This window comes from Syngnathus scovelli, chromosome 9 (assembly GCF_024217435.2).
Source record: "Syngnathus scovelli strain Florida chromosome 9, RoL_Ssco_1.2, whole genome shotgun sequence".
Classification (NCBI taxonomy): domain Eukaryota; kingdom Metazoa; phylum Chordata; class Actinopteri; order Syngnathiformes; family Syngnathidae; genus Syngnathus; species Syngnathus scovelli.
In genome coordinates, this window is record NC_090855.1 from 16,721,375 (window position 1) to 16,744,765 (window position 23,391).

The 23,391-nt window shown below is 47.4% G+C and overlaps 2 protein-coding genes across 7 annotated transcripts; both read right to left on the reverse strand.

The window, feature by feature from the left end:
- Window positions 1–1,637: 1,637 nt before the first annotated feature.
- LOC125975078 (high affinity immunoglobulin epsilon receptor subunit beta-like) lies at window positions 1,638–13,197 on the reverse strand. Of its 2 annotated transcripts, none has more exons than XM_049730209.1 (7): window positions 12,841–13,197; window positions 4,900–5,083; window positions 3,344–3,442; window positions 2,868–2,924; window positions 2,621–2,794; window positions 2,424–2,549; window positions 1,638–2,337 (listed from the first exon to the last, which is right to left on the reverse strand). In XM_049730209.1, the coding sequence occupies exons 2-7, from the start codon at window positions 5,080–5,082 to the stop codon at window positions 2,326–2,328; spliced, it is 651 nt and encodes a 216-aa protein (XP_049586166.1). In that variant the 5' UTR covers window position 5,083; window positions 12,841–13,197; the 3' UTR covers window positions 1,638–2,325. The 2 variants fall into 2 exon arrangements, with proteins under 2 accessions (XP_049586166.1, XP_049586168.1); XM_049730211.1 differs by having other exon boundaries at window positions 4,900–5,132.
- A 4,656-nt stretch (window positions 13,198–17,853) lies between these two features.
- Window positions 17,854–21,912, reverse strand: LOC125975203 (snake venom metalloproteinase rhomb-I-like). 5 transcript variants are annotated; one of them, XR_011087381.1, is made up of 7 exons: window positions 20,050–21,912; window positions 19,914–19,992; window positions 19,754–19,839; window positions 18,933–19,393; window positions 18,538–18,865; window positions 18,324–18,472; window positions 17,854–18,224 (listed from the first exon to the last, which is right to left on the reverse strand). XR_011087381.1 is itself a non-coding variant. In XM_068651870.1 (6 exons), exons 4-6 carry the CDS (start codon window positions 19,032–19,034, stop codon window positions 18,426–18,428), a joined length of 477 nt encoding a protein of 158 aa, XP_068507971.1. In that variant the 5' UTR covers window positions 19,035–19,393; window positions 19,763–19,839; window positions 19,914–19,992; window positions 20,050–21,912; the 3' UTR covers window positions 17,854–18,425. The 5 variants fall into 5 exon arrangements, 3 of the variants coding, with proteins under 3 accessions (XP_068507971.1, XP_068507970.1, XP_068507972.1); XR_007483901.2 differs by having other exon boundaries at window positions 17,854–18,472; window positions 18,538–18,828; XM_068651870.1 differs by having other exon boundaries at window positions 17,854–18,472; window positions 19,763–19,839.
- Between the last annotated feature and the right edge of the window lie 1,479 nt (window positions 21,913–23,391).

Genomic DNA, 23,391 nt, shown 5'->3' on the forward strand with positions numbered 1-23,391 from the left:
GGCAATATGGGCGACCGCCCAGGGCGCAATCCACGTGAGCACGAGCGCTCTCAAGAAAAAATTATCGCCAGCTTTCTTGCTCAGTCAGTTCCATTTCAAATCTGTCCAGTGGTCACTGGGGCGGCCTTATTGTCACGTGATGTCAATTTTCTGCTGAGAGTCGTGTTGTGTTGGGGTTCTTTCGTTCTTCGTGCGTGCGTGTCAGAAGAGCAGCCCTCTCTTTTCGCCTGCTCTGAGCAGGCAAGAGGCGAGGGATTCCATGGCCACACAACTGCTTCCAAATAAATTGTATTTCATTCATAAAAATAACAATACCTATCCACATGTAATCAATTGGGTTATGTGAAAAATTTACACGCGAAAAAAATGAAAAAAAAAAACGGGACAGTGCACGCACTACGTTATGGACGCATTACCTGACGCACGCATATGTGACGCGATCAATGTTAAGTTAAACTTGTTTGACGGACCGGATGGTGTTTGCCAAAAGTTTGTTTTTGTTTTTTGGGGTGCCGCGATGGCTGGTTCGCCCAGTGCGCAAAAGTAGCCAGGACCGCCTCTGGATAGTTGACAGGATGCATGAAAGCACGCCGGATGGATCAGCGTCTCTAGGTCCAAGTTTGGACAGTCCACATCGGAAGGCAATTTGTTTTCCCAGTCCAAATCGGAAGGCAATTTGTTGGCAGGTGGCGTAACGATCGCCGTGTACTTCTCCATCGCTCTGGACATTTGCGTCCATTAAAAAGTTGTCGTGGGCGGCTCGGTGGCGCACTGGGTAGCACGTCCGCCTCACAGTTAGGAGGGTGCGGGTTCGATTCCACCTCCGGCCCTCCCTGTGTGGAGTTTGCATGTTCTCCCCGGGCCTGCGTGGGTTTTCTCCGGGCGCTCCGGTTTCCTCCCACATTCCAAAAACATGTTTGGTAGGCCGATTGAAGACTCCAAATTGTCCCTAGGTGTGAGTGTGAGTGCGATTGGTTGTCTGTCTCTGTGTGCCCTGCGATTGGCTGGCAACCGGTTCAGGGTGTCCCCCGTCTACTGCCCGATGACGGCTGGGATAGGCTCCAGCACGCCCGCGACCCCCATGGGGACTAAGCGGTTCAGAAAATGGATGGATGGAAAAAGTTGTCGTGGCGTAAACAAATCTGCCCGACAGGACATCGCCAGAGTTGCACTCCGGAATGTTCTGCCGCATAGGATTGTGGGTTTTTGAGCAAAGCTCAAAACGCTCCATACTTAGGACATTTTGCACATCCGTCAATGAAAGATAAAGAGCTGTATAAGAGGCAAAGCACGTGCACGTCACAAGAGAACGCAAATCTGTGTGCACATCAGATTAGGACCCGCGTTCAAACTTTCCACCAATTGACGAGCGTATATGATGTGCATAAATGTATTCAGTGTGTTTGCGTGCGTTCTTTGAGCAAGCTTGCTGGTCACACAAGCAGCGCCTGGCTTGAAAAAGCTCAAAGAGGCCGGTTGACAGTTGCCTATTGTTAGGTTACGGATTCTAGTTATTGATCTGACTCCAAATTGCGATCAACACTTAACACATAAATTGCTATGTCCTAATCCACACACTGGCGCACCTAATTTTGCGAGTTCGTTCTGTCAAAGAGAAGACCAGTAGATCAATCAGACCAAATTTACCAATTATTTATTCCTGACAAAGCGCACTAATACAGGCCTGGGTCCCGGGTCCTTCACACTAAAACTCGTGCGTTTTTGTGACCACCAAAAGACGACACATTCTTCCGGGTTGCCCAGTTTTAAAGAAACACAATATGAATATTAAAGCATGCAAAATATTGTGAGATGATTGGTGGATGGCCATCTCCTCCCCGTGTCGGTGCTATCGCGGAGGTCAGGTGGTTGGAATTTCCCGCGAAGTCCGAGACACATAGACGTGCTGTTGTTCTCATTCCCGACCTTGAGATTATCTCGTCCGGTACTCCCTGTCTGGGCCTATACACAACACTTCCAAGAAAACAAGTTCATGCAGTTTGCCTGCACATTCTTCGCCCCCCACCAATCCACACGAGCACTCTAATACTAGATATTAATATGATTATAAGTTTAACACAACCTTAAAAAATATGTTTGCAAACTGCCGAAAGCACATTTTCCTTTACTATGCTGGTTTATTTCAACAAAAAAGCCGCAGTAGGAATGCAGCAATGTTGCTGGAATGTTGGAACGTCTATGGCTATGGTCTTAAGAAAACCAACGGCGTTGCCGTTACTCCTCGTCCACTGGCCTTGGAATCCGACGTTCCAATGGTGTGTGAGGTCGGGTGGCCACGGCGACTTTGGGCAGGAAGCGGCCGCTTCATTGCTTCGACTGGGAAAAGTCAAATGCGAGACTTGTCCATCGGCCGCTTTAACTCGGGCAACTCGGCGGGTGAAAGCCGATGGGCAACACCTTACCGTGATGGGCGCGTAGCGGGAGCCTGTCTTGATGGCCTTGGCGGTTAAGACGCAGATTGCCGCGCAGACGGCGGCCTGCAGGAGCAGCAGAACCAGGAAGAGGCTGCGCAGGCCCTGCACCAGGATCTGGAACAAGGCTCAAGAACTTGAATCCTCGTGATCTGCCGTCAAGCTGGCGCACACGCCGACAAACTTGCATTCAACAAGCGCAGGCTGGCAACGCAGTGGCTCCACGCTTCGTATTGGTTGTCCGGGCGCAAGCCGCAGACGTCCGTTGAGGGCCAGCGGGTTGCCAGCAGCCAGCTCAGGTAGGCCACGCCTCCCAGGTTCAGCAGGATGGCGACAGCATTGGAGCACAGACACGCCCACATCTGCGCCACATAGCAAACAGGCTATGCGATGGCGGCAGGCAAGGCGGCGCCACATCATCAAATGGAGACTCACCAGCGTGGCTGAGGTCCGCCTGCGAGCCACCATCGTCACCCAACCGCACGCCACAAACTGCAGACGGAGCAAGTCCAACACGTGACGTGACGGCAAACATGTGACAGGCCGCGGCTTTGTCTCATCACATGACGCGTGTACTACAATCACGTTCCATCTCGTTGGTCCGAGACCAATCACGTTGCATCTCACTGGTCAGAGACCAATGATGGCCATTATCAGCGTCTGCCTATTTTCTTAACCCACTGAAACTGGGAGCACAATACCCCGTTTCAACCACTAGCGCACTGTTACGTCCTACCTTTCGAACCGGGAACGCGGATACGTCGTTTTTGTTTTCCTTAATTCACGCTCCATATCATAGCCAATTAAATGCATTGCAATTAATACGAGACTATGCTGTTGGCTCGTAGAATTCCGTCCATCCTTCTTCCGCCGCTTAAACATTTCACATGTTGGGTGACACGTCAACTCACCCAGACGCCGCCGCAGAAGACCACGTGCGCAACCAGGAAGCGCGAGATGGCCGTCAGGCTGAAGAGGACACACAGCAGCCCCACCGCCACTTGGACCACCTGCACGCAGGGACGCACGCAGGCATGCACGCACGCACGAGAGAATATTTCAATGCACTAGGCTTTGATATCTATTCATATGCAAATGAGTTAGGGGTCATAAAATTTTATGACCTTTTTATGACTTGTTATGGTATCATAAATCACCCTCTTTTGAATTGTGGCGGGGTTGGGGGCATCAAGATGGCGCCAGTCGTGACGGCGCCATCTTTGACTGTCGCCATTTTGGTTTGCTGGCGCCATTTTTTAAGATGTGGATATGTACGGGCATGTATTTTTATGAATCAAGACAGGTGTAGCATCTGAGCTAGCTTTGCTACCAGCCCTCTGAGCGCTAAAACGTCGTCAAAAGATGCGTGGACATCGGCAAAAACGATGTTGTCTGCAAATATTATATAAACAATACATCTTGTTTTATAAAATAACCGCAGTGTATTATTATTATTTGTTATTATTATTATTGTCATTATTATTGTGAGAAATGTAGTAAAATGACTTACCTTTAACCATTCTCGAAAACAGCTTTTTGACGCGCTTCGACTCCGTTGCTCAGAGCGATGGCTTGTCTTGTCTTGTCTTCTCCAAAATGATGCTCGTCCACACCAAACTTTAAATTCGGCGGGGATAAGACCACGCCTATGGGCTCACGTGTCGCGGGAAATCAGATAACTTTGGCCGTATGTTGATGACGCATCAAAGGGTCTACCTCATATCCTTGGCCCCAGTAATGCCGACTCCACTATTGTTTGTCAAATTACATTACAGATAACTTGTGACTTGTAACAATGTGATTTTCTCAACAAAACCCCCTTGATCCTCTAAAGTAATGTTTGTCAAATTACATGCGTCTCGCTTTCAGATAACTTTGGCTGAGCTATTGTTTCTCAAATTATATGCGACTCTCTTCCAGACAACTTTGGCACCTGTAATGCCGCCTCTGTCACAAACACCCCCTCCCTCTCGTGACACCCCACTCTGTCACAAACACCCCCTCCCCTTCGGGTTCTCAACAAAAAGGGTCCCTTCAATCTCACACGTGCGGGCCGGAAGCAAAGGTAGCTCAGAGGGCTGGTAGCAAAGCTAGCTCAGATGCTACACCTGTCTTGATTCATAAAAATACATGCCCGTACATATCCACATCTTAAAAAATGGCGCCAGCAAACCAAAATGGCGACAGTCAAAGATGGCGCCGTCACGACTGGCGCCATCTTGATGCCCCCAACCCCGCCACAATTCAAAAGAGGGTGATTTATGATACCATAACAAGTCATAAAAAGGTCATAAAATTTTATGACCCCTAACTCATTTGCATATGAATAGACATCAAAGCCTAGTGCATTGAAATATTCTCTCTCGCACGCACGCACGCACGCACGCACGCACGCACGCACGCACGCACGCAGGCACGCCTCAGTTTGGCACAGCATCCCGGCGCTTCGCAGAAGGCGTGCACTCACCCCGAGGCCCTGGAGCTCCCTTCGCTGGTGGTCAGCATCCCCCGGGTCCTTCTCGGCGGGAGCCGCATGAGCAGGCGGAGCTGGCACCGCGTCCCTCTGTAACGCGTCTCCACCATCTTGCCGTACGACCCGCGTGATGATCAGCGTGCCACCCACACTCGTGACGGACGAAGACGCTGCCATGCTGAAATGCAACAACACGGGCGCAATACAAGCGAGTCCCGCAAGAGGGCCTGGTCCGAAACAAGCCCCTTACGTTAGAAAAGCGGCAACACACGCTTGTCCTTTTGAGCAACATTGGCACTGCGAGCCCATTGTACATTGTTTTGGGCATACGATTTTTTTGGACATGTGGCATGAACAGCGGATTCCATGGCCACACAACTGCTTTCAAATAAATTGTATTTCATTCATAAAAATAATAGTACCTATCCACATGATAGCAAGTAAAGCAGGGGTCACCAACACGGTGCCCGCGGGCACCAGGTCGCCCGTGAGGACCGCATGAGTCGCCCGCAGGACTGTTCTAAAATTAGCTCAAATAGCGGCACTTGTCAGTGAGCTGCATCTATTTATTTTACAGTCAAACCTCAGTTTTCGAACGTCCTGGTTCTCGAAATAATCGGAATTCGAACAAAAAATTCGAGATTTTTTTGCTTCGGTTGTCGAACAAAATCCGGAGGTCAAACCTCGCGAGATGAGCCGGGAGGACCCGAGAAAACCCGACCGCGCGGCCCGGATGCCGACTAACTCGTTATTGTATTTTCGTTACTTTGAGGATTGTATTAACCCCTAATCATGCCTCCAAAGAAAGCAAGTGGGAGCAGTAAAGCCATCCTAAAACACAAAGACGCGCTTAAAGCAATGCGACAGTGAGAGCCCGGCGCGCTACGCTATATTTTCTAAATTTTAGCGACGGCTCTGTCACAATAATGCGACCAGCGCGGTGCAGTTGCTCGGTAGGCGACGCGCTACGGTTCCGCGTTCGACGGTGCGCTGCAGTTGCCCGATCGGACTAAATTAAGCTCCCTGCGCATTTAGGTCCACTTACATTTTTTAAAGTACATCAGGACTTTAAAAATATTTTCTAAATTTCAGCGACATCTCTGTCACAATAATGCGACCAGCGCGGTGCAGTTGTGCGGTGGGCGACGCGCTACGGGTGCGCGTTTGGCGGTGCGCTGCAGTTGCGCGATCGGACAAATATGCGCAAATGAAAAAATGCTTAAAAAAGGCAGGGTTTTTATTGTCTTAAAATGGATTTAATAAAATGTCGATTACAGTGGCGCCTCGGTTTTCGAATGTCCCCGTTCTCGAACAAATCGGTATTCGAAATAAAAATTCGAGATTTTTTTGCTTCGGATGTCGGACGAAATTCCGTTGTCGAACCTCGCGAGATGAGCCGAGAGGACCCGCATGCCAATTGACTCCGTTCGTTATTACATTCTCGTTACTCTGAGGAGTGCATCAACTCTAATCATGCCTCCAAAGGAAGCCAGCGGCAGCACTAAAGCACAAAGACGCTCCTAAAGCAATGCGACTGTGAGCGCCCTGCGGGCTGCCGTTGCGCGATCGGACCAAATTAAGCTCCCTGCACACTGAGGTCCACTTAAATTTTGGAAAGTCCATTAGTACTTCAAAAATATTTTCTAAATTTTAGCGACCGCTCTGTCACAATAATGCGACCAGCGCAGTGCAGTTGCGTGGTCGGCGGCGCGCTACGGTTGCGCGTTCGGCGGTGCGCTGCAGTTGCGCGATCGGACAAAATTAAGCTCCCTGCGCACTGAGGTCCACTTAAATTTCGGAAAGTACATCAGGACTTTAAAAATATTTTTTAAATTTCAGCGATGGCTCTGTCACAATAATGCGACCAGCGCGGTGCAGTTGCGCGGTCGGCGACGCGCTACGGTTGCGCGACCGGCGTGCGCTGCAGTTGCACGATCGGACAAAAATGCGCAAATGAACAAATGCTTTAAAAAGACGGGTTTTTTTTGTGGTTTTTTTTTTTTTTTTTGTGCTTGGAACGGATTCATTTTTATTCCATTATTTGTAAGGGGAAAACATGATTCGCAATTCGAACGATTCACTTCTCGAACAGCCTTCTGGAACGGATTGTGGTCAAAAAACGAAGCTCCACTGTAATTGTAATGGGAAAAATAGATTCGGAATTCGACTGATTCGCTTCTCGAACCGCCTTCTGGAACAGAGTCAAAAACCAAGGTTTGACTGTATTTTTGCTATTCTTGTTAAAATCACACTTTCATGTGAACTGGAAATGACAATAATAACACATAGTGAAAGCTAAATTGAACAAATTGTCTATTTCAGAAGTGTGTGTCAAACTGGTAGCCCTTTGCCTTAATCAGTACCCAGGAAGTAGATCTTGGTTTAAGAAAGGCTGGTGACCCCTGATGTAAACCCATCCAGTTATCAAAATAAAAGATAGCCATTTCTAAAATGCCTCACCATAGGCGAATACAGGGGGTGGCTGCTTAAACCCCGGATGTTTTCTCAAAAGCCCCGGATCTCGCTTCTGAGCAAGGTATAGAGCGTATAATGAGCGGTGGCAAAATTCACCACTGGGTGGCAGCATGCGTTGGAAAGCATCCTATCGCCTGCCTGCCCAGAATAGAAGGTTTTCCCCACCCCCGTCCTCTCGTTGCAGCTGCCTGCCAGCGTCGAGGACTCGAGTGCCCCTGCGGCAAGTTTTAAACTGATAAAACTACCAATCAAGGGATTATGGATATCAGAAGCTTTTTCAAAAAGCGGACAGCTACACCACCACCACCAGCTGCTGCTAAACAGACTGATGCGCCAAGTTTTGACTGATTTTGGTCGCTGGCTACCAATAATGTGATTGTCTATTAATACAAACCGGATTCGGTTTAAGTTGGGAAATTGTGTATAATGTAAATAAAAGCAAAATACAGTCAAATCTCAGTTTTCGGACGTCCCGGTTCTCAAACAAATCGGAATTCGAACAAACATTTCTAGATTTTTTTACTTCGGTTGTCGAACAGAATTCAGAGGTCGAACCTCGCGAGATGAGCTGGGAGGACCTGAGAAAACCCGAACGCTCGGCCCGGATACCGACTGACTCCGTTGTTATTGTATTTTCGTTACTTTGAGGATTGTATTAACCCCTAATCATGCCTCCAAAGAGAGCAAGTGGGAGCAATAAAGCCATCTGAAAACACAAAAACGCTCTTAAAGCAATGCGACAGTGAACGACCGCCGCGCTGCGGTTGCGCGATCGGACCAAATTAAGCTCCCTGCACACTGAGGCCCACTTAAATTTTGGAAAGTACATCAGGACTTTAAAAATATTTTCTAAATTTTAGCGACGGCTCTGTCACAATAATGCGACCAGAACGGTGCAGTTGCGCGGTCGGCGACGCGCTACTGTTGCGCGTTCGACGGTGCACTGCAGGTGCTCGATCGGACAAAAATGCGCAAATGAAAATATGCTTAAAAAAGGTGTTTATTTTAGTCTTGGAACGGATTAAATTTTTTTTCCATTATTTGTAATGGGTAATATAGATTCGGAATTCGACCGATTCGCTTCTCGAACCGCCTTCTGGAACGTATTGTGGTTGAAAACCGAGGTTTGACTGTACAACGATTTGAAAATCCATTTCAACCCATATTCGATTGAATACACGACAAAGACAACATATTTAACGTTCAAAGTGATAAACTTAATTGTTTTTTGCCAAATAATAATTAACTTAGAATTTCATGGCTGCAACACGTCCAGTAGAAGTTGCGAAAGGTGGCAAAAAATACTGAGAAAGCTGAGAAAAGCTCATCAAACACCTATTTGGAACATCCCACATGTGATCAGGCTAATTGGGAACAGGTGGGTACCATGATTGGGTAAAAAAGGAGCCGCCCCAAACATGCTCAGTCATTCACAAGCAAGGATGGAGCGAGGTTCACCACTTTGTCCACAACTGCGTGAGAAAATAGTTGAACAGTTTAAGAACATTTCTCAAAGCAAAATTGCAAGGAATTTAGGGATTTCAACATCTACGGTCCATAATATCATCAAAAGGTTCAGAGAATCTGGTGAAATCACTGCACGTAAGCGCCACGGCCGGAAACCAAGACTGAATGACCGTGAACTTCGATCCCTCAGACAGCACTGCCTTATAAACCAACATGAGTGTGTAAAGGATATCACCAAATGGGCTCAGGAAAACCACTGTCAGTAAATACAGTTTGTCACTACATCAGTAAGTGCGGGTTAAAACTCTACCATGCAAAGCAAAAGCCGTTAATGAACAACATCAAGAAACGCTGCCGGGTTCTCTGGGCCCAAGCTCATGTAAAATGGACTGATGCACAATGGAAAAGTGTTTTGTGATCTGATGAGTCCACTTTTCAAATTGTTTTTTGAAACACTGGACGGCGTGTCCTCCGGACCAAAGAGGAAGCGGACCATCCGGACTGTTATCAACGCAAAGTTCAAAAGCCAGCATCTGTGATGGTATGGGGGTGCATTCGTTCCCATGGCATGGGTGATTTATATTTTTGTGAAGGCAACATAAATGCTGAAAAGTACATACAGATTTTGGAGCAACATATGCTGCCATCCAAGTGACGTCTTTTTCATGGACGCTGCTGCTTATTTCAGCAAGATAATGCCAAGCCACATTCTGCACGTGTTACAACAGCGTGGCTTCAAAGTAAAAGAGTCCAGGTTCTCCCCTGGCCCGCTTGCAGTCCAGACCGGTCTCCCATTGAAAATGTGTGGCGCGTTATGAAACGTAAAATACGACAGGGAAGACCCCGGACTGTTGAACAACTGAAGCGGTACATTAAGCATGAATGGGAAAGAATTCCACATGAGAAGCTAAGAAAATTAGTCTCCTCTCTTCCAAAACGTTTATTGAGTGTTATTAAAAGGAAAGATGATGTAACGAAGTGGTAAACATGTCCTTTCCCAACATCTACTGCACGTGTTGTAGCCATGAAATTCCAAGTTAATTATTATTTAATTAATTAATTAAAATTAAATAAAGTTTGAGTTTGAGCATTAAATATGTTTCCTTTGTAGTGTATTCAATTGAATATACCGTAATTTCCGGTGTATAAGCCGCGACTTTTTTCCAAAATTTTGAACCCTGTGGCTTATAGTCAGCTTATATAAGATTTTTTTTCGTGATTTTTGCGATGACTTGATCACTTTTACTCCTAACACTATTATATACAGTAAAAGCTACAAAACAAACTGACAAATAATTCGTTTTCAAATCAGACGAGTAAAAACTGGTCAAATATTTAAAAAAAAGATATTAAAAGTGAAGACAATTTGCAATTCTAGTAATGACACACGAATTTGATGCACAATTTGTCTTCGCGGGCCACATAGAATGATGTGGCGGGCCGTATCTGGTCCCCGGGCCTTGAGTTTGACACCTGTGCTCTAAACCCTTTCTCTTACTCTGCCATGTGACTCAGAGATTACACAAAGCAGTGGCGCTGTTTGGACCATCTGCATTGTATTAAAACCTAATCAATCAGCATTTAAATTCAATTCTTCTGACATTTTGCTCACCAAAAACAAGTTGTAATGAATGTGAACTTTTAATGCATTTTATTCAGAAGGTTACTTTGAACCCTGAGGCTTAAATGGCGGCGCGGCGTACTTATGGATTTTTATGGCCTCCGGCCTCCAGGGGGCGCTCTAGCAGGAAGCAAGCGCGAGACCGACGAAGAAGAGATAATGCGCCGAAGAAGACGTGCTAGTTTGTGTTTACAACATTTCGCGCATCACACAGAACGCAATCAAGACGGACATTACTGAAAGGAAGCTTTTATACACAAACCGTCATTATGGGGCACAAAAGAAATGCATATGATGCCGCTTTTAAGCTAAAGGCAGTCGATGTTGATGACATTGTGTTGCGGCACCCTTTTCTTTATTTTGTGGTCCCTTCTACTCTGGAGCTCCAGGGGGCACTCTAGCAGGAAGCAAGAGCGAGACAGACGAAGGAGAGATAATGCGCCGAAGAAGACGTGCAAGTTTGTGTTTACAACATTTCGTGCATCACGCAGAACGCGATCAAGACCGACATTACTGAAAGGAAGCTTTTATACACAAACCGTCATTATGGGGGACAAAAGAAATGCATATGATGCCGCTTTTAAGCTAAAGGCAGTTGATGTTGATGACATTGTGTTGGGTTTAATCAAACCCTATTAGTGCAGTGTTACTTCCGTGTTGCTGCGGTATTACTGCCGCGTCACAGGCAGTGTTTGGAAAGAAATGTTAAGGTATGTTATTAAAACTTTAAAAAAGCTTTCTGTGTCCAGTATTTCTTTGTTAATAACTCGCGTGCACACTTCCGTGTTGCTGCGGTACTACTGCTGCGTCACAGGCAATGTTTAGAAAGACATGTATGTTATTAAAAAATTTTCTGTGTACTGTCTTTCTGTCAGGCGCGGAGCAGGGAGAGGACTCGAATGCAGAGATTCCAATGTCAAAAGATGTGTTTATTGCCTCCACTGGTAGTAGTAACAAAAAACGCCTCAATATGAGGGGAAAAAGGGGAAATCAAAGCGCCTCGAACCGAGGGAGAAAAAAGGGGAAATCAAAGCGCCTCGAACCGAGGGAAATACTATAACAAGATAGCGATGTAAAAATTACACAATAAAACAGGAAGTGATCCGGACGACACATGACAGCATGACACTTTCGTTGTAAAAAACGTATGTGCACGTGCGGCTTATAGTCCGGAGCGGCTTATGTAAGAATTTTTTTTTTAAATTCCCGAATTTTAGCTGGTGCGGCTTATACACCGGTGCGGCTTATACACCGGAAATTAAGGTAGGTTGAAAAGGATTTTTAAATTATTGTATTTTGTTTTTATTTACATTTTACACAATTTCCCAACTTCATCCGAATCCGGTTTGTAACATTTAATGCATTTCAGTGTCAACTGACATTGCAGAAACAAATAACAGTATAGTAATCGCAATCTGCTGTGAAACATGTATAGTGTGTAAAATTGTAAAATACAACTTAAATAGTAGTTTAAGTTGGCCTTAGTTTAGTCTTTTTAAGACTAAAAGGGTTCTATCTGCTGCAACAACCCATCTGAGAATAAAGAACTAACAAGAACATTAGACTAAAACTAAATTGAAAATAAATGTATATAAGAACGGCTCGGTGGCGCACTGGGTAGCACGTCCGCCTCACAGTTAGGAGGGTGCGGGTTCGATTCCACCTCCGGCCCTCCCTGTGCGGAGTTTGCATGTTCTCCCCGAGCCCGCGTGGGTTTTCTCCGGGCACTCCGGTTTCCTCCCACATCCCAAAAACATGCTTGGTAGGCCGATTGATCACTCCAAATTGTCCCTAGGTGTGAGTGCGAGTGCGAATGGTTGTTTGTCTCTGTGTGCCCTGCGATTGGCTGGCAACCGGTTCAGGGTGTCCCCCGCCTACTGCCCGATGACGGCTGGGATAGGCTCCAGCACGCCCGCGACCCCCGTGGGGACTAAGCGGTTCAGAAAATGGATGGATGGATGTATATAAGAAGAAATGAATAATAAATAAATAAATAAATCTGGGTTAAGCCTCTGATCTCCTAGAACCCTAGATCTGCCCCTGCGCCTCACCATGTTGTATTTTTGTCATTTTGTAAGTTAAAAATGTGCTGTTGACATACACATTTACAATAGCCTCAGCCCGCAGAGAGAAAACATCGCAGTGCGATATCATGTAAAGACATCCGGTTTTCAAAATAAAAAATGTAATTTGTAATATGCCTCACCATGTCGTATTTTTTCGTCCTTTTTCAAAATGAAAACGTGTTATTGGCATGCACATTTAAAATAGCTTCAGAAATGTGTTCACAAGTTTGTGACGAGTGGAAAGCAGGAAAAAAGACAAGTAACGTGACGAGAACGTCTCCTAAAGACGAAGGAAAGCAAACTCACCCGATGCTCGGTGGCCCTTCAAAGTCACACTACACTTTCTAATATCGCAAATAAGTTCAATAATTGGTGGTTAAGAAGGTAAGTGCGCAGTCTTGTCAAGTGGCCACGCCAGGCAAATTCGTTAATGCGTTTAAGGCCATCCGTTAAAAGGAGTGAACCACACCGCCTCACGTACTCGACGAGAACAAACACTTGACTGCGTCATTATGTACTGGTAGGACATAGATAGTTTGAAGTAATAATCCAGAACTAATACGGAGCAATAATTTTGTTGGCCAAAACGTCAAAATATGAGTGCCAATACACGGAAGTCACATTTGAAGCCCATTGCAAGAGTTCCCGAGGTCACGTGAAGGCATCCCAAATCATTTCCCGGAAGCCACGTGAAGGCACCCCCAAATCATTTCCCGAAATCCACACTTAGGAGTAGCTGATGGTGTAAGGCAGTCTTTCTCAAATCGAGGTGCGATGCCTGGGGGGGGGGAACATGCTTTTTTTTGGCTGTACTAGATTAAAGTGGAAGTGGCGGTATCATTGTAAGAGTGTGCGCAGGGAGTAGTCGCTTTAGTGTAGAGCGCACGGAACATACGCACACACTGTACAGAGCAGGCGATATGTATTTAACAAGGTTGCGGAGAGAGACGGAGATGAGAGAAATGAGAGTCACACGAAAGCTAAGACAAGGAAATATGACGAAGCATACGTAGCGCTCCTACGGACGAATGAAACAAACTGGAAGTGGCCCCAAACAAACCGGTAGTGCCCAAATTAACCAGAAGTGACTCAAAAAGAACCGAAAGTGCCCCAAATAAACCAGAAGTGACATTTTTTAACCAGAAGTGAGCGCAAATAAACCAGAAGTGACCTAAATTAAACCGCAAGTGACTCCAAACAAACAGGAAGTGCCCCAAATAAACCTTTGACCTTCTGCCCTCTGGGAAGAGGTACAGGAGCCTGCGCTCCCGCACCACCAGACTCGCCAACAGCTTCTTTCTCCAGGCTGTTAGGGCCCTGAACTCGCTACCCCCTTCTGCGTAGCGTGCGGCACTGTTGCGCTATTTTCGGGAATGTCTGCCTTGAGTCAAGATGGCGGCGCGCACGGACGCAGCGGCTTACGGCTCTCCACGCCAGTGCTCTTTTTTCCTTGCCTATATTTTTTTATTTTCACTCTTTGGCACACTCTGTACTGTACACTTTCCACTCGCTCACGGACATTGGATACCAAGCACGGATACCTATTTCAAGTGACTTTCACCGCAAGCACAACATCCCAGACGAGATTGCGAGACCGCCGGGGTCTCCGTGGATTGTTGTCGGGTCTGGGAGGCGACGCAGGCGAAGAAGAGAGAGGAAGCAAAAGCGAGGCCGTCGGTCTGGCCTAATGCTAAGGCTACGTAAACAACCGCACAAGCCGCCTCTCCCGAGCCTGTTTCTCTCCAACGCCAGATCCCTGCTGCATAAAATGGATGACCTGGATCTACAGCTCACGGGAAACCACTACGTCCGGGACTGTTGTGTGATTATTATAACCGAAACCTGGCTGCGCCCGGATATCCCCGATGCTAGCATGCAGCTAGCAAGCCGCTCCCTGCTACGCGCGGACAGAACATTGGACTCCGGTAAACGCAGAGGTGGGGGGCTTTGTATGTATGTGCACGAAAACTGGTGCAACAATGCGACCATCGTAGGCAGCCACTGCTGTCCGGACCTCGAGTACATGGCAGTCAGGTGCCGGCCTTTTTTCCTCCGAGGGAGCTAGCTGTTGTTATCGTCATTGCTGTTTACATTCCACCAGACGCTGACGTAAGCACGGCACTCTCTCTCCTGCTGAGAGCTGTGAGTGAACAACAACGGGCTCACCCTGATGGCTTCCACATTGTAGCGGGGGATTTTAACAAGGCCAACTTAAAGACTGTACTGCCGAATTTCCACCAGCACGTAAAGTGTGCTTCACGGGGTGAGAACACCCTGGACCATGTCTACACCAACATCAAACATGCATACAGAGCTATCCCCCTCCCCCACCTCGGGCAATCAGACCATCTGTCCCTCCTGCTCTTCCCTGCCTACACCCCCCTCAGACGCAAACTCAGACCCACCTTAAGGACCATCACCTCCTGGCCTGAGGATGCACTCCACAAACTCAAAGACTGTTTTCAACGGACAGACTGGGACCTGTTCGACCACCAGGAGCTGGGGACACACACAGACACAGTTCTGGGCTACATCCAGTTCTGCGCCAGCAATGTGACTGTGACCAAAACCATCCGTGTCTTCCCTAACCAGAAACCCTGGATGTGCAGCCAGGTCCGCTCTCTCCTCAGAGCCCGCGACACCGCCTTCAGGTCAGGAGACAGAGCTCTGTACAGCGCTGCCAGAGCTGAGCTGAGGAGAGGAGTCAAACGGGCGAAAGCGGACCACAGACAACGCATCGAGTCCCACCTGTCCAGCAACAACGGCCGCAAGGTGTGGCAGGGCATCCAGGAGATCACCAACTTCAGGGGCAGTGCCGCTCAAGTCGAAGACCAAGGCGCACAGCTGGCAGAGGAGCTAAACAGCTTCTTTGCTCGGTTTGGAACATCCCAGCAGCACTCCCCTGTCCCTGCCCTGCCCCCTCCCCCACCCAGCTCTGACATCACTCCACTCACTGTTCAGGAGCACAAGGTCAGAAAGGTGCTCCTTACAGTGAATCCCAGAAAGGCCGCAGGCCCGGATGGGGTCCCCGGCAAGGTGCTGAGGGCATGCGCTGAGGAGCTCGCCCCCACCTTCACCACGATCTTCAACCGCTCCCTGGCCCTAGCAACCGTCCCGCCCTGCCTGAAAACCTCAACCATCATCCCAGTGCCGAAGAAGTCGGCCATCTCTAGCCTGAATGATTACCGACCAGTGGCCCTCACTCCGGTGATCATGAAGTGCTTTGAGAGGCTGGTTCTTCAGCACATCAAGGATTATCTTCCCCCACACCTCGACCCCCACCAGTTTGCATACCGGACCAACAGATCCACAGAGGACGCCATCGCCGTAGCCCTCCATTGTGCGGTGAACCACCTGGAGCAGCAGCAGAGCTATGTCCGGATGCTCTTTGTGGATTACAGTTCGGCATTCAACACCATCCTCCCGGACAGACTCACCACAAAGCTGGACACTCTCGGACTCCCCTCTCTCACATGTGCCTGGATTAATGACTTTCTGACCAACCGACTCCAGGCTGTGAGAGTTGGCTCCCGCCTCTCCTCCACCCGTACGCTGAGCATCGGCTCCCCACAGGGCTGTGTGTTGAGCCCCCTCCTCTTCTGCCTCTACACTCATGATTGCAGACCGGCTCACAACCACAACCGGATTGTCAAGTTCGCCGACGATACCACTGTGGTCGGTCTCATCTCCAATGGCGATGAGGTAGCCTACAGAGAGGAGGTCCTGGAGCTGGTCGACTGGTGCTCTGAGAACAATCTCGCTCTGAACACCAAGAAGACCAACGAGCTCATCATAGACTTCAGAAGACACAGCCCTGAGCCAACTCCCCTCTTCATCAACGGCGAGCAGGTGGAGAGGGTCCACAGCACCAAGTACCTGGGCGTCCACATCTCTGGCCGGATCTCCTGGTCAGAGAACATCACCACCATCGTCAAGAAGGCTCAGCAGCGGTTACACTTCCTGAGAGTCCTCAGGAGGTACAACCTCAACACCGACCTGTTGCTGACCTTCTACCGATCTTCCATCGAGAGTCTACTGACCTACTGCATCGTAGTATGGTTCGGCAGCTCCACCGCCGCTGACAGGGAGAAGCTGCAGAGAGTGGTGAAGGCAGCCCAGAGGATCATCGGCCGCCCTCTCCCCTCCCTTACGAACATCTACACTACCCGCTGCCTCAGCAGGGCTAAGGCCATCTCAGCGGACAGCTCCCACCCTGGCTCCGCCCTGTTTGACCTGTTGCCCTCTGGAAGACGCTACAGGCAAATGAAGACCAGGACAAACAGACTCAAAAACAGTTTCTTTCCCCAAGCCATAGCCGCCCTCAACTCCAGCCGACACTGATGACACTTTCCTCCTGCACTACTACTGCACTTTGTCCACACTACTGTTTCTGATTATTCATCTACTTTTCTACTAGTCGATTACTTGACTATGTTACTCGTATCTACCTCATGCACTGGATGGAGGTCTCCAATTTCATTGTACTATGTAGAATGACAATAAAGGTTTTCTGATTCTGATTCTGTACGCGCACTTGCTCCTTTTTTTTCTGCTCCTCTTATTTATTTATTTATTGTTGTGTTATTTATTCATTATTTATTCAGCACACTTTTGTTATACTTGCTCCTTTTTTTTTCTGCTCCTCTTATTTATTTATTTATTGTTGTGTTATTTATTCATTATTTATTCAGCACACTTTTGTTATACTTGTTTACTTGTTTGTCTGTTGTGAGCCATGTCTTGTCACCGTGGGATAGGGGGGAACAAAATTTCGGTTTCTTTGTGTGTCTTTGGCATGTGGAGAAATTGACAATAAAGCTGACTTTGACTTTGACTTTGAAGTGACCCAAATTCAACATTTGCTCTAACGTTTACATTTTTTGTCAGATTCAACACGTTTCAACTTTAGAATTCCAAAGTGAAACTTTTAAACCCATAGTCTTCGTTTCGTTCCAAATTTCAAAATATTTTGGCACCTTTTTTTTATGTAGCTTTTAGTCTCTGACTGGTTGGCCACCCCTGGTGTAGAAGGCCTTCACACTAATAAAGTTTATGGTGTAGAACAGGGGTGGGCAATTTCGGTCCTCGAGGGCCGGTGTCCTGCATGTTTTCTATGTCACCCTGTTGCAACACACCTGATTCAAATGGTCAGATTATTAGCAAGGTCTGCAGAAGCTGGATAACAATCCTGATCATTTGAGTCAGGTGTGTTGCAGCAGGGAGACCTATAAAACATGCAGGACACTGGCCCTCGAGTACCGGAATTGCCCACCCCTGGTGTAGAATAACACAAGTGTGAAGGCCTTCGCCTTCACACTAAATACCCTCAATGTTTAACACAACCTGGGTTACAATTTCATTGCACTTTTTATTATCTCCGCAGCTTTAGTGATGTCCACCACCATGGCAGAGGTTGTTTCTTTGAAAGACTGCAAGCTACTCGAACAGATTTGACATGACTTTTATTTTGTCAGGCAGCTACAAAAAGTGACAGAGCAAGCAATGACATCATGTCATACCTGCCTGCATCTTTTGATGTTTGTTCCCACCAAAAAACCCAACTTCATATCTGGTCTTCTGTTGGTCAGCTCAGTGACTTGCTGCTGAACAGGCACATGCCGCCCCCGCGCAGCAGACTGAGCGCCAGGTCCGACACACTGCAGCTGCTGAACTGTTGACCCGGCAGGAAACTGGCGTGTGTGTGTGGAGGAGTTTAAGGTTAGCGGGAAGACGGCAGAAGCAAGCCAACAAATCAGAAATCAGGAGCAAGTCAGCAGCAAGTAGCCAACCCGGTGGAGGGTTCCATGATGCAGCCACCCACGCGGGGCCCGTTGTTGCAGCGGCATCGCCGTTTGTCGCTGTCGTGGCTCATCCCCAGATTGTGACCCAGCTCATGAGCCACCGTGGACGCCACGCCCAGGACGCTCACCAGGTGGTCCTGCGCATGGCGGGCGGGCGGATGAAGATGATGACCATGACATGGTAGTCAGTTGCCCAACTCACCACGTTGATGCCACCCGAGCGGTCTGTGGAGCACAGGGACGCCTGTGCCGCCATGCCCACCGTGGTGCCGTCCAAGGCACCGCCCCTGCGCCCGACCGGCAGAGAGGCAACGGGACATCATCAAGAGGCAAGTTGGAGCGAGGTTGAGGTGGGGGGCGTACATGAGCAGCTCAGCGTTGTCGTAGCAAAGGCGCAGCAGGAGCTCCCTTCTCCGCCACAGTAAAAAGTTGAGCGTGGCGCTGGGGTTCTTCTCCACGCGGATCTTGTCCCGGTCGCTCCACACCTCCAGACCTGTCAGTGCCACGCGCACCTTCAGAGGCCGGTAGTACTGACGCACACACACAGTGTTTTTGGGGTCCCAGTGACCTGGTTACGAACTCAAAGGTCTCCCTCACCCAGTCCACTTGGTTGGCCACATCCAGCAAGCGGTAGATGATGGTCTTGTTGTTCTTCTCATAGTTCAAGAACTGCAAGACAAGGAGGGGATTGGTGAGCATGAGACGCACGCCACTGCCTCCGCACTGGCCAACCAAATGTTCACCCGCCTCCTGGTGATCCGCCACCAGCACCAGCTTAATGTATTTGGTCTCAGACAGGACGTCCCTCTTGCCTTGCGCAAAGCGTGTTGAGCGGCTCTGACGGGCTCACATGGCGGTGGGCCTTGTTCACCCGGCGGTGTGCATGTGCGCCGGTGTGCTCATGCGTGTCCATGTGGCCGTGCGGAACGCCGCAGCCCGGTGTGACTTCATTGTTTGCGCCAGCCCTGGAGAAGATCAAGTGCTCTGCATCTTCCGCCCCTTGGAGCTCCTGCGGCTGAACCTCAAAACTCAACCAGGAGTTGCTGGCGATCACGCCGCTGGAGAGGAAGAAGAGGTTCCATAGTGACAATGATGACTTTGGTTCCGCTCTGCTAACAATGAGACTCGGGCTGCGACCCATCACAATTCTCCATCCGGAAGCTGCGTCTAAAATGGATGCTTTGAATCGCGCTGTTGTGAAACCCAAAGGCGGCCACTGAAGGCCAAGGCGGGCCACTGAAGGCCAAGGCGGGCCACTGAAGGCCAAGGCGGGCCACTGTAGGCCAATGTGGCCACTGAAGGCCAAGGCAGCCAAGGTAACAGCTTGACGGCGGGCGGCGATGAAGAATGAACAATGAGCAATTGTGCTGCGCTGACGCTGGAGCAAATTTGATCGGGGTTCAGCGCAAAGCACTCACAAGACTCACTGGGGACCGGAGCAGGTGCTGACTGCCACTCCGGAGCTCGGGAATCCTCTTACATTGCCGTGATAATAATAATGCGTCTGTGGGTACAAACAAAAAGGCCAGTCACCCCATCAGTCGGACGGATAGAGAAGAACCGCGCCTCAGCACTCACCACAGGCTCGTCCGTCACGGACACTCCGGTGCCGTTGGGCAAATAGATGAAGACGTCTGGCGCCTTGGGCAAGAGGTCCCTGAGGACGGGACCAAACTTGTTTTCTGATGATGTAGAGCCCACTGTGCTCACTCACCGGTTCTTCTGCAGGTCCAGGACCAGGACCTCATCGCGGATCTTCAGAACACACTGCAGATGCTCCGGGTGACCGTCCTGACAACAGCATCAGCTCCTTCAGCTGCAGCTGGGACCGCAAGCACCTGGGACCACAAATCAACCAAAGCGACAGGAGCAGGATCGGTTGGGACCACTATTCATCACGAGCCCAATCGGCCGGGATCGCCAACACCACGAGCCAGCGGGACCAGCACTAAACAGATGTTCATCCAGTCCATCAGCGGCTTTTCCTCTTCTTTGACATAAAACTACTTCCCGCTTGACAAAAAGTTCGTGTACGTGCGTGTGTGTTTGAGCATGTGTGTGTGCGTGCGTGCGTGCGCACGTGCACGGGCGCTCTTGTGTTTTGTGTTGGGGGATTTCTACAGGAAGTGAGTGACCTCGGATGTGCGTCCTTACGCCCTCTTTCTGGAATGCTGAAAGAATGTGAGTCACAACGCATGACATCATCCTCATAGCCATATTTAAAACCAAAATGAAGATGAGGATCAGGGAGCACCCTACCTATAGAATTTTCTCCGGGCACTCTGGTTTCCTCCCACATCCCAAAAACATGCTTGGTAGGCCAATTGAGCACTCCCCGATAAAAGCTGGGATAGGTTCCAGCACGCCCGTGACCCCCGTGGGGATAAAGCGGTACAGAAAATGGATGGATGAAATACAGTTTATTATTTTTGTGTCATCTCATCCCTGAAGAGTGGTTAAAAAAAACTTCTCATGCCAACCATCTGGACAAAAACGGATAATTCGCCGAAAGGAGCCACCACCATTTTTGTGTCATCGCTTTACTGTGTCCGTCGTTTCCATAGATTGAGGGAACTGAACCATCAACAAAACAAGGTCTTTCGGCGAATCCTTCTCCATACTGACAAAAGATTACTGAAACACTCGTCCTTGATCAAGCAGGACTTTGCCTACAGACATGGGAGCACTGCTTGAAAAATTTAATTTGACCAAACACTTTGAGGTTCTGAAGCTGGGGGACGGTGCAATGAGTTGTGTGGTTTTCAAACGTCCTGGTTCTTCCTGGAGAAATTGCGTGTGTGAAGGCGAAGACCTTCACACTATTGTTATTCTACTTTTTTCGAAAATAAATTCCGCCCACTGTAAAATTCGAACCCACGCGGGAAAATGGCTCGTGTTGAAATCCCCATTAAGAATGAATGGGGATTTAAAAGTCACAAATTTGCTAATTACACAAAACGGTAAATGTTATCAACAAAAAAAAATGGTAGCAAGCATGCCATGAATTTTTGGAATGTGTGAAAGTTTGAACGGGGTGAATCGGTTGAAGCATGTAGGACGAGTTAGGTGCCAAAAAAGTGGGAGGAATAAGTTGAATAATAATAATAACTAGAATTTGCAATTCCTGAAGAAATTGCGTGTGAAGGTGAAGAGGTTGAATAAATACTTGGGGAATGTTGCAGAATGATGTTGAAAAGAGTTGAATCGGTTGAAAAATGTAGAAATTACAAGGGAAAAAGGAAATTTGGGAAAATTGGGTGTGAGTTACAAAATTGAAAATTTGGAATTTTGGGTAAGTGGGAAGTTGTGGAATAGGTAGGAAAATGATGAACAGTTGAAAGGTCGAATGGGTTGAATAAGTTGAAAAATGTAGAAATTAGATTAGAAAAACAAAATTGTAGAGAATTTTTGGTAAGTGGGTAGTTGTGGAATAGGAAGGCAAAAGAAGAACAGTTCAAAGTTGGAACAAGTTGAATCGGTTAAAAAATGTAGAAGTTAGAGCAAATCTTGAATCCTAATAGAGAATGAATGGGAATTAAAAGAAAAAAAATTGCACCAAAATTTTTTGAAATTTGGAACAAAAGGAAAAAAAACAGCTTTAGGAGGTTCACTTTTGGGGTTAAAATGTTGAAATGGGTTTAATCGGGCAAAATTTGCAAAAGTTAGCGCAAATGTAGGTATTTAGGGCACTTAATGTTGAAATATGGTCACTTCCGGTTTGATTTGGGTCACTTCCGGTCTATTTGGGTCACTTCCGGTTTGATTAGAGGCACTTCCGGTCTAGCTGAGGTCACTTCCGGTTTATTTGGGGTCACTTTCGGTTTTAAAAGGTCACTTCCGGTTTGATTTGGGGTCACTTCCGGTTTGATTTGGGGTCACTTCCGGTTTACCTGAGGTCACTTCCGGTTCATTTGGGGTCAATTCCGGTTTGATTTGGGGCACTTCCAGTTCATTCCGGGTTCATTGGGGCACTTCAGGGTCAATCCAAGATGGCCGCCACTCTGGAAGTGGGGGTCAAGGGTTGAATTGTGGAAGTGGGGGTGAAGGGGGTGAATATGGTAAGCATAAGGTGAACAAAGTGAATAAAGTTGGAATGGGTTGAATCGGTTGAAAAATGTAGAAATTAGAAGGGAAAAACTAAATTTTGGGAAAATTTGGTGTGAATTTCAAAATTGAAAATTTGGAAATTTTGCTAAGTGGGAAGGTGTGGAATAGGTAGGCAAAAGATGAACAGTTGAAAGTTGGAACGAGTTGAATCGGTGGAAAAATGTAGAAACTAGAAGTGAAAAACTAAATTTTGTGAAATTTTGCAAAATTTTGTGCACATTTTAAAAGTGAAAACGTGAAATTTTTGAATTTGGCAAGTTTGGGAATGTCCCCAATGTGATTTGAATGTGTTGAAATAAGTGAATTTCAAACTGGAACAACAAAAATGTGAAATGTTGAATCTGCCATTAAGAATGAATGGGGAAAAAAATGCCACAAAATCGTGAATTTTGTGAAAACGGAAAATTTTTCGAACAAAAAAAATGTAGGCAGCCGTGTCATGAATATTTGGAATAAGTGAAAAGTGGAACGGAGTGAATCGGTTGAAGTATGTGGAAGGAGTTAAGCGTCAAAAAAGTGAGCGGAATAAGTAGAATAATAATAATAACTAGAATTTGCAATTCCTGAAGAAATTGCGTGTGAAGGTGAAGAGGTTGAATAAATACTTGGGGAATGTTGCAGAATGATGTTGAAAAGAGTTGAATCGGTTGAAAAATGTAGAAATTACAAGGGAAAAAGGAAATTTGGGAAAATTGGGTGTGAATTTCCAAATTGAAAATTTGGAATTTTGGGTAAGTGGGAAGTTGTGGAATAGGTAGGAAAATGATGAACAGTTGAAAGGTGGAATGGGTTGAATAAGTTGAAAATGTAGAAATTAGAGTAGAAAAACAAAATTGTAGAGAATTTTTGGTAAGTGGGAAGTTGTGGAATAGGAAGGCAAAAGAGGAACAGTTGAAAGTTGGAACGAGTTGAATCGGTTAAAAAATGTAGAAGTTAGAGCAAATCTTGA

Coding starts and splice junctions, on each gene's coding strand:
- LOC125975078 (XM_049730209.1), bottom strand. CDS start 5,082: ATGGCAGCGTCTTCGTCCGTCACGAGTGTGGGTGGCACGCTGATCATC. Junction 3,443..4,899: donor GGGAGCTCCAGGGCCTCGGG/GTGAGTGCACGC, acceptor CCCTGCGTGCAG/GTGGTCCAAGTGGCGGTGGG. Junction 2,795..2,867: donor GGCGGACCTCAGCCACGCTG/GTGAGTCTCCAT, acceptor TATGTGGCGCAG/ATGTGGGCGTGTCTGTGCTC.
- LOC125975203 (XM_068651870.1), bottom strand. CDS start 19,034: ATGCTCACCAATCCCCTCCTTGTCTTGCAGTTCTTGAACTATGAGAAG. Junction 18,866..18,932: donor TGGCCAACCAAGTGGACTGG/GTGAGGGAGACC, acceptor TGTGTGCGTCAG/TACTACCGGCCTCTGAAGGT. Junction 18,473..18,537: donor GCTCGGGTGGCATCAACGTG/GTGAGTTGGGCA, acceptor CGCCATGCGCAG/GACCACCTGGTGAGCGTCCT.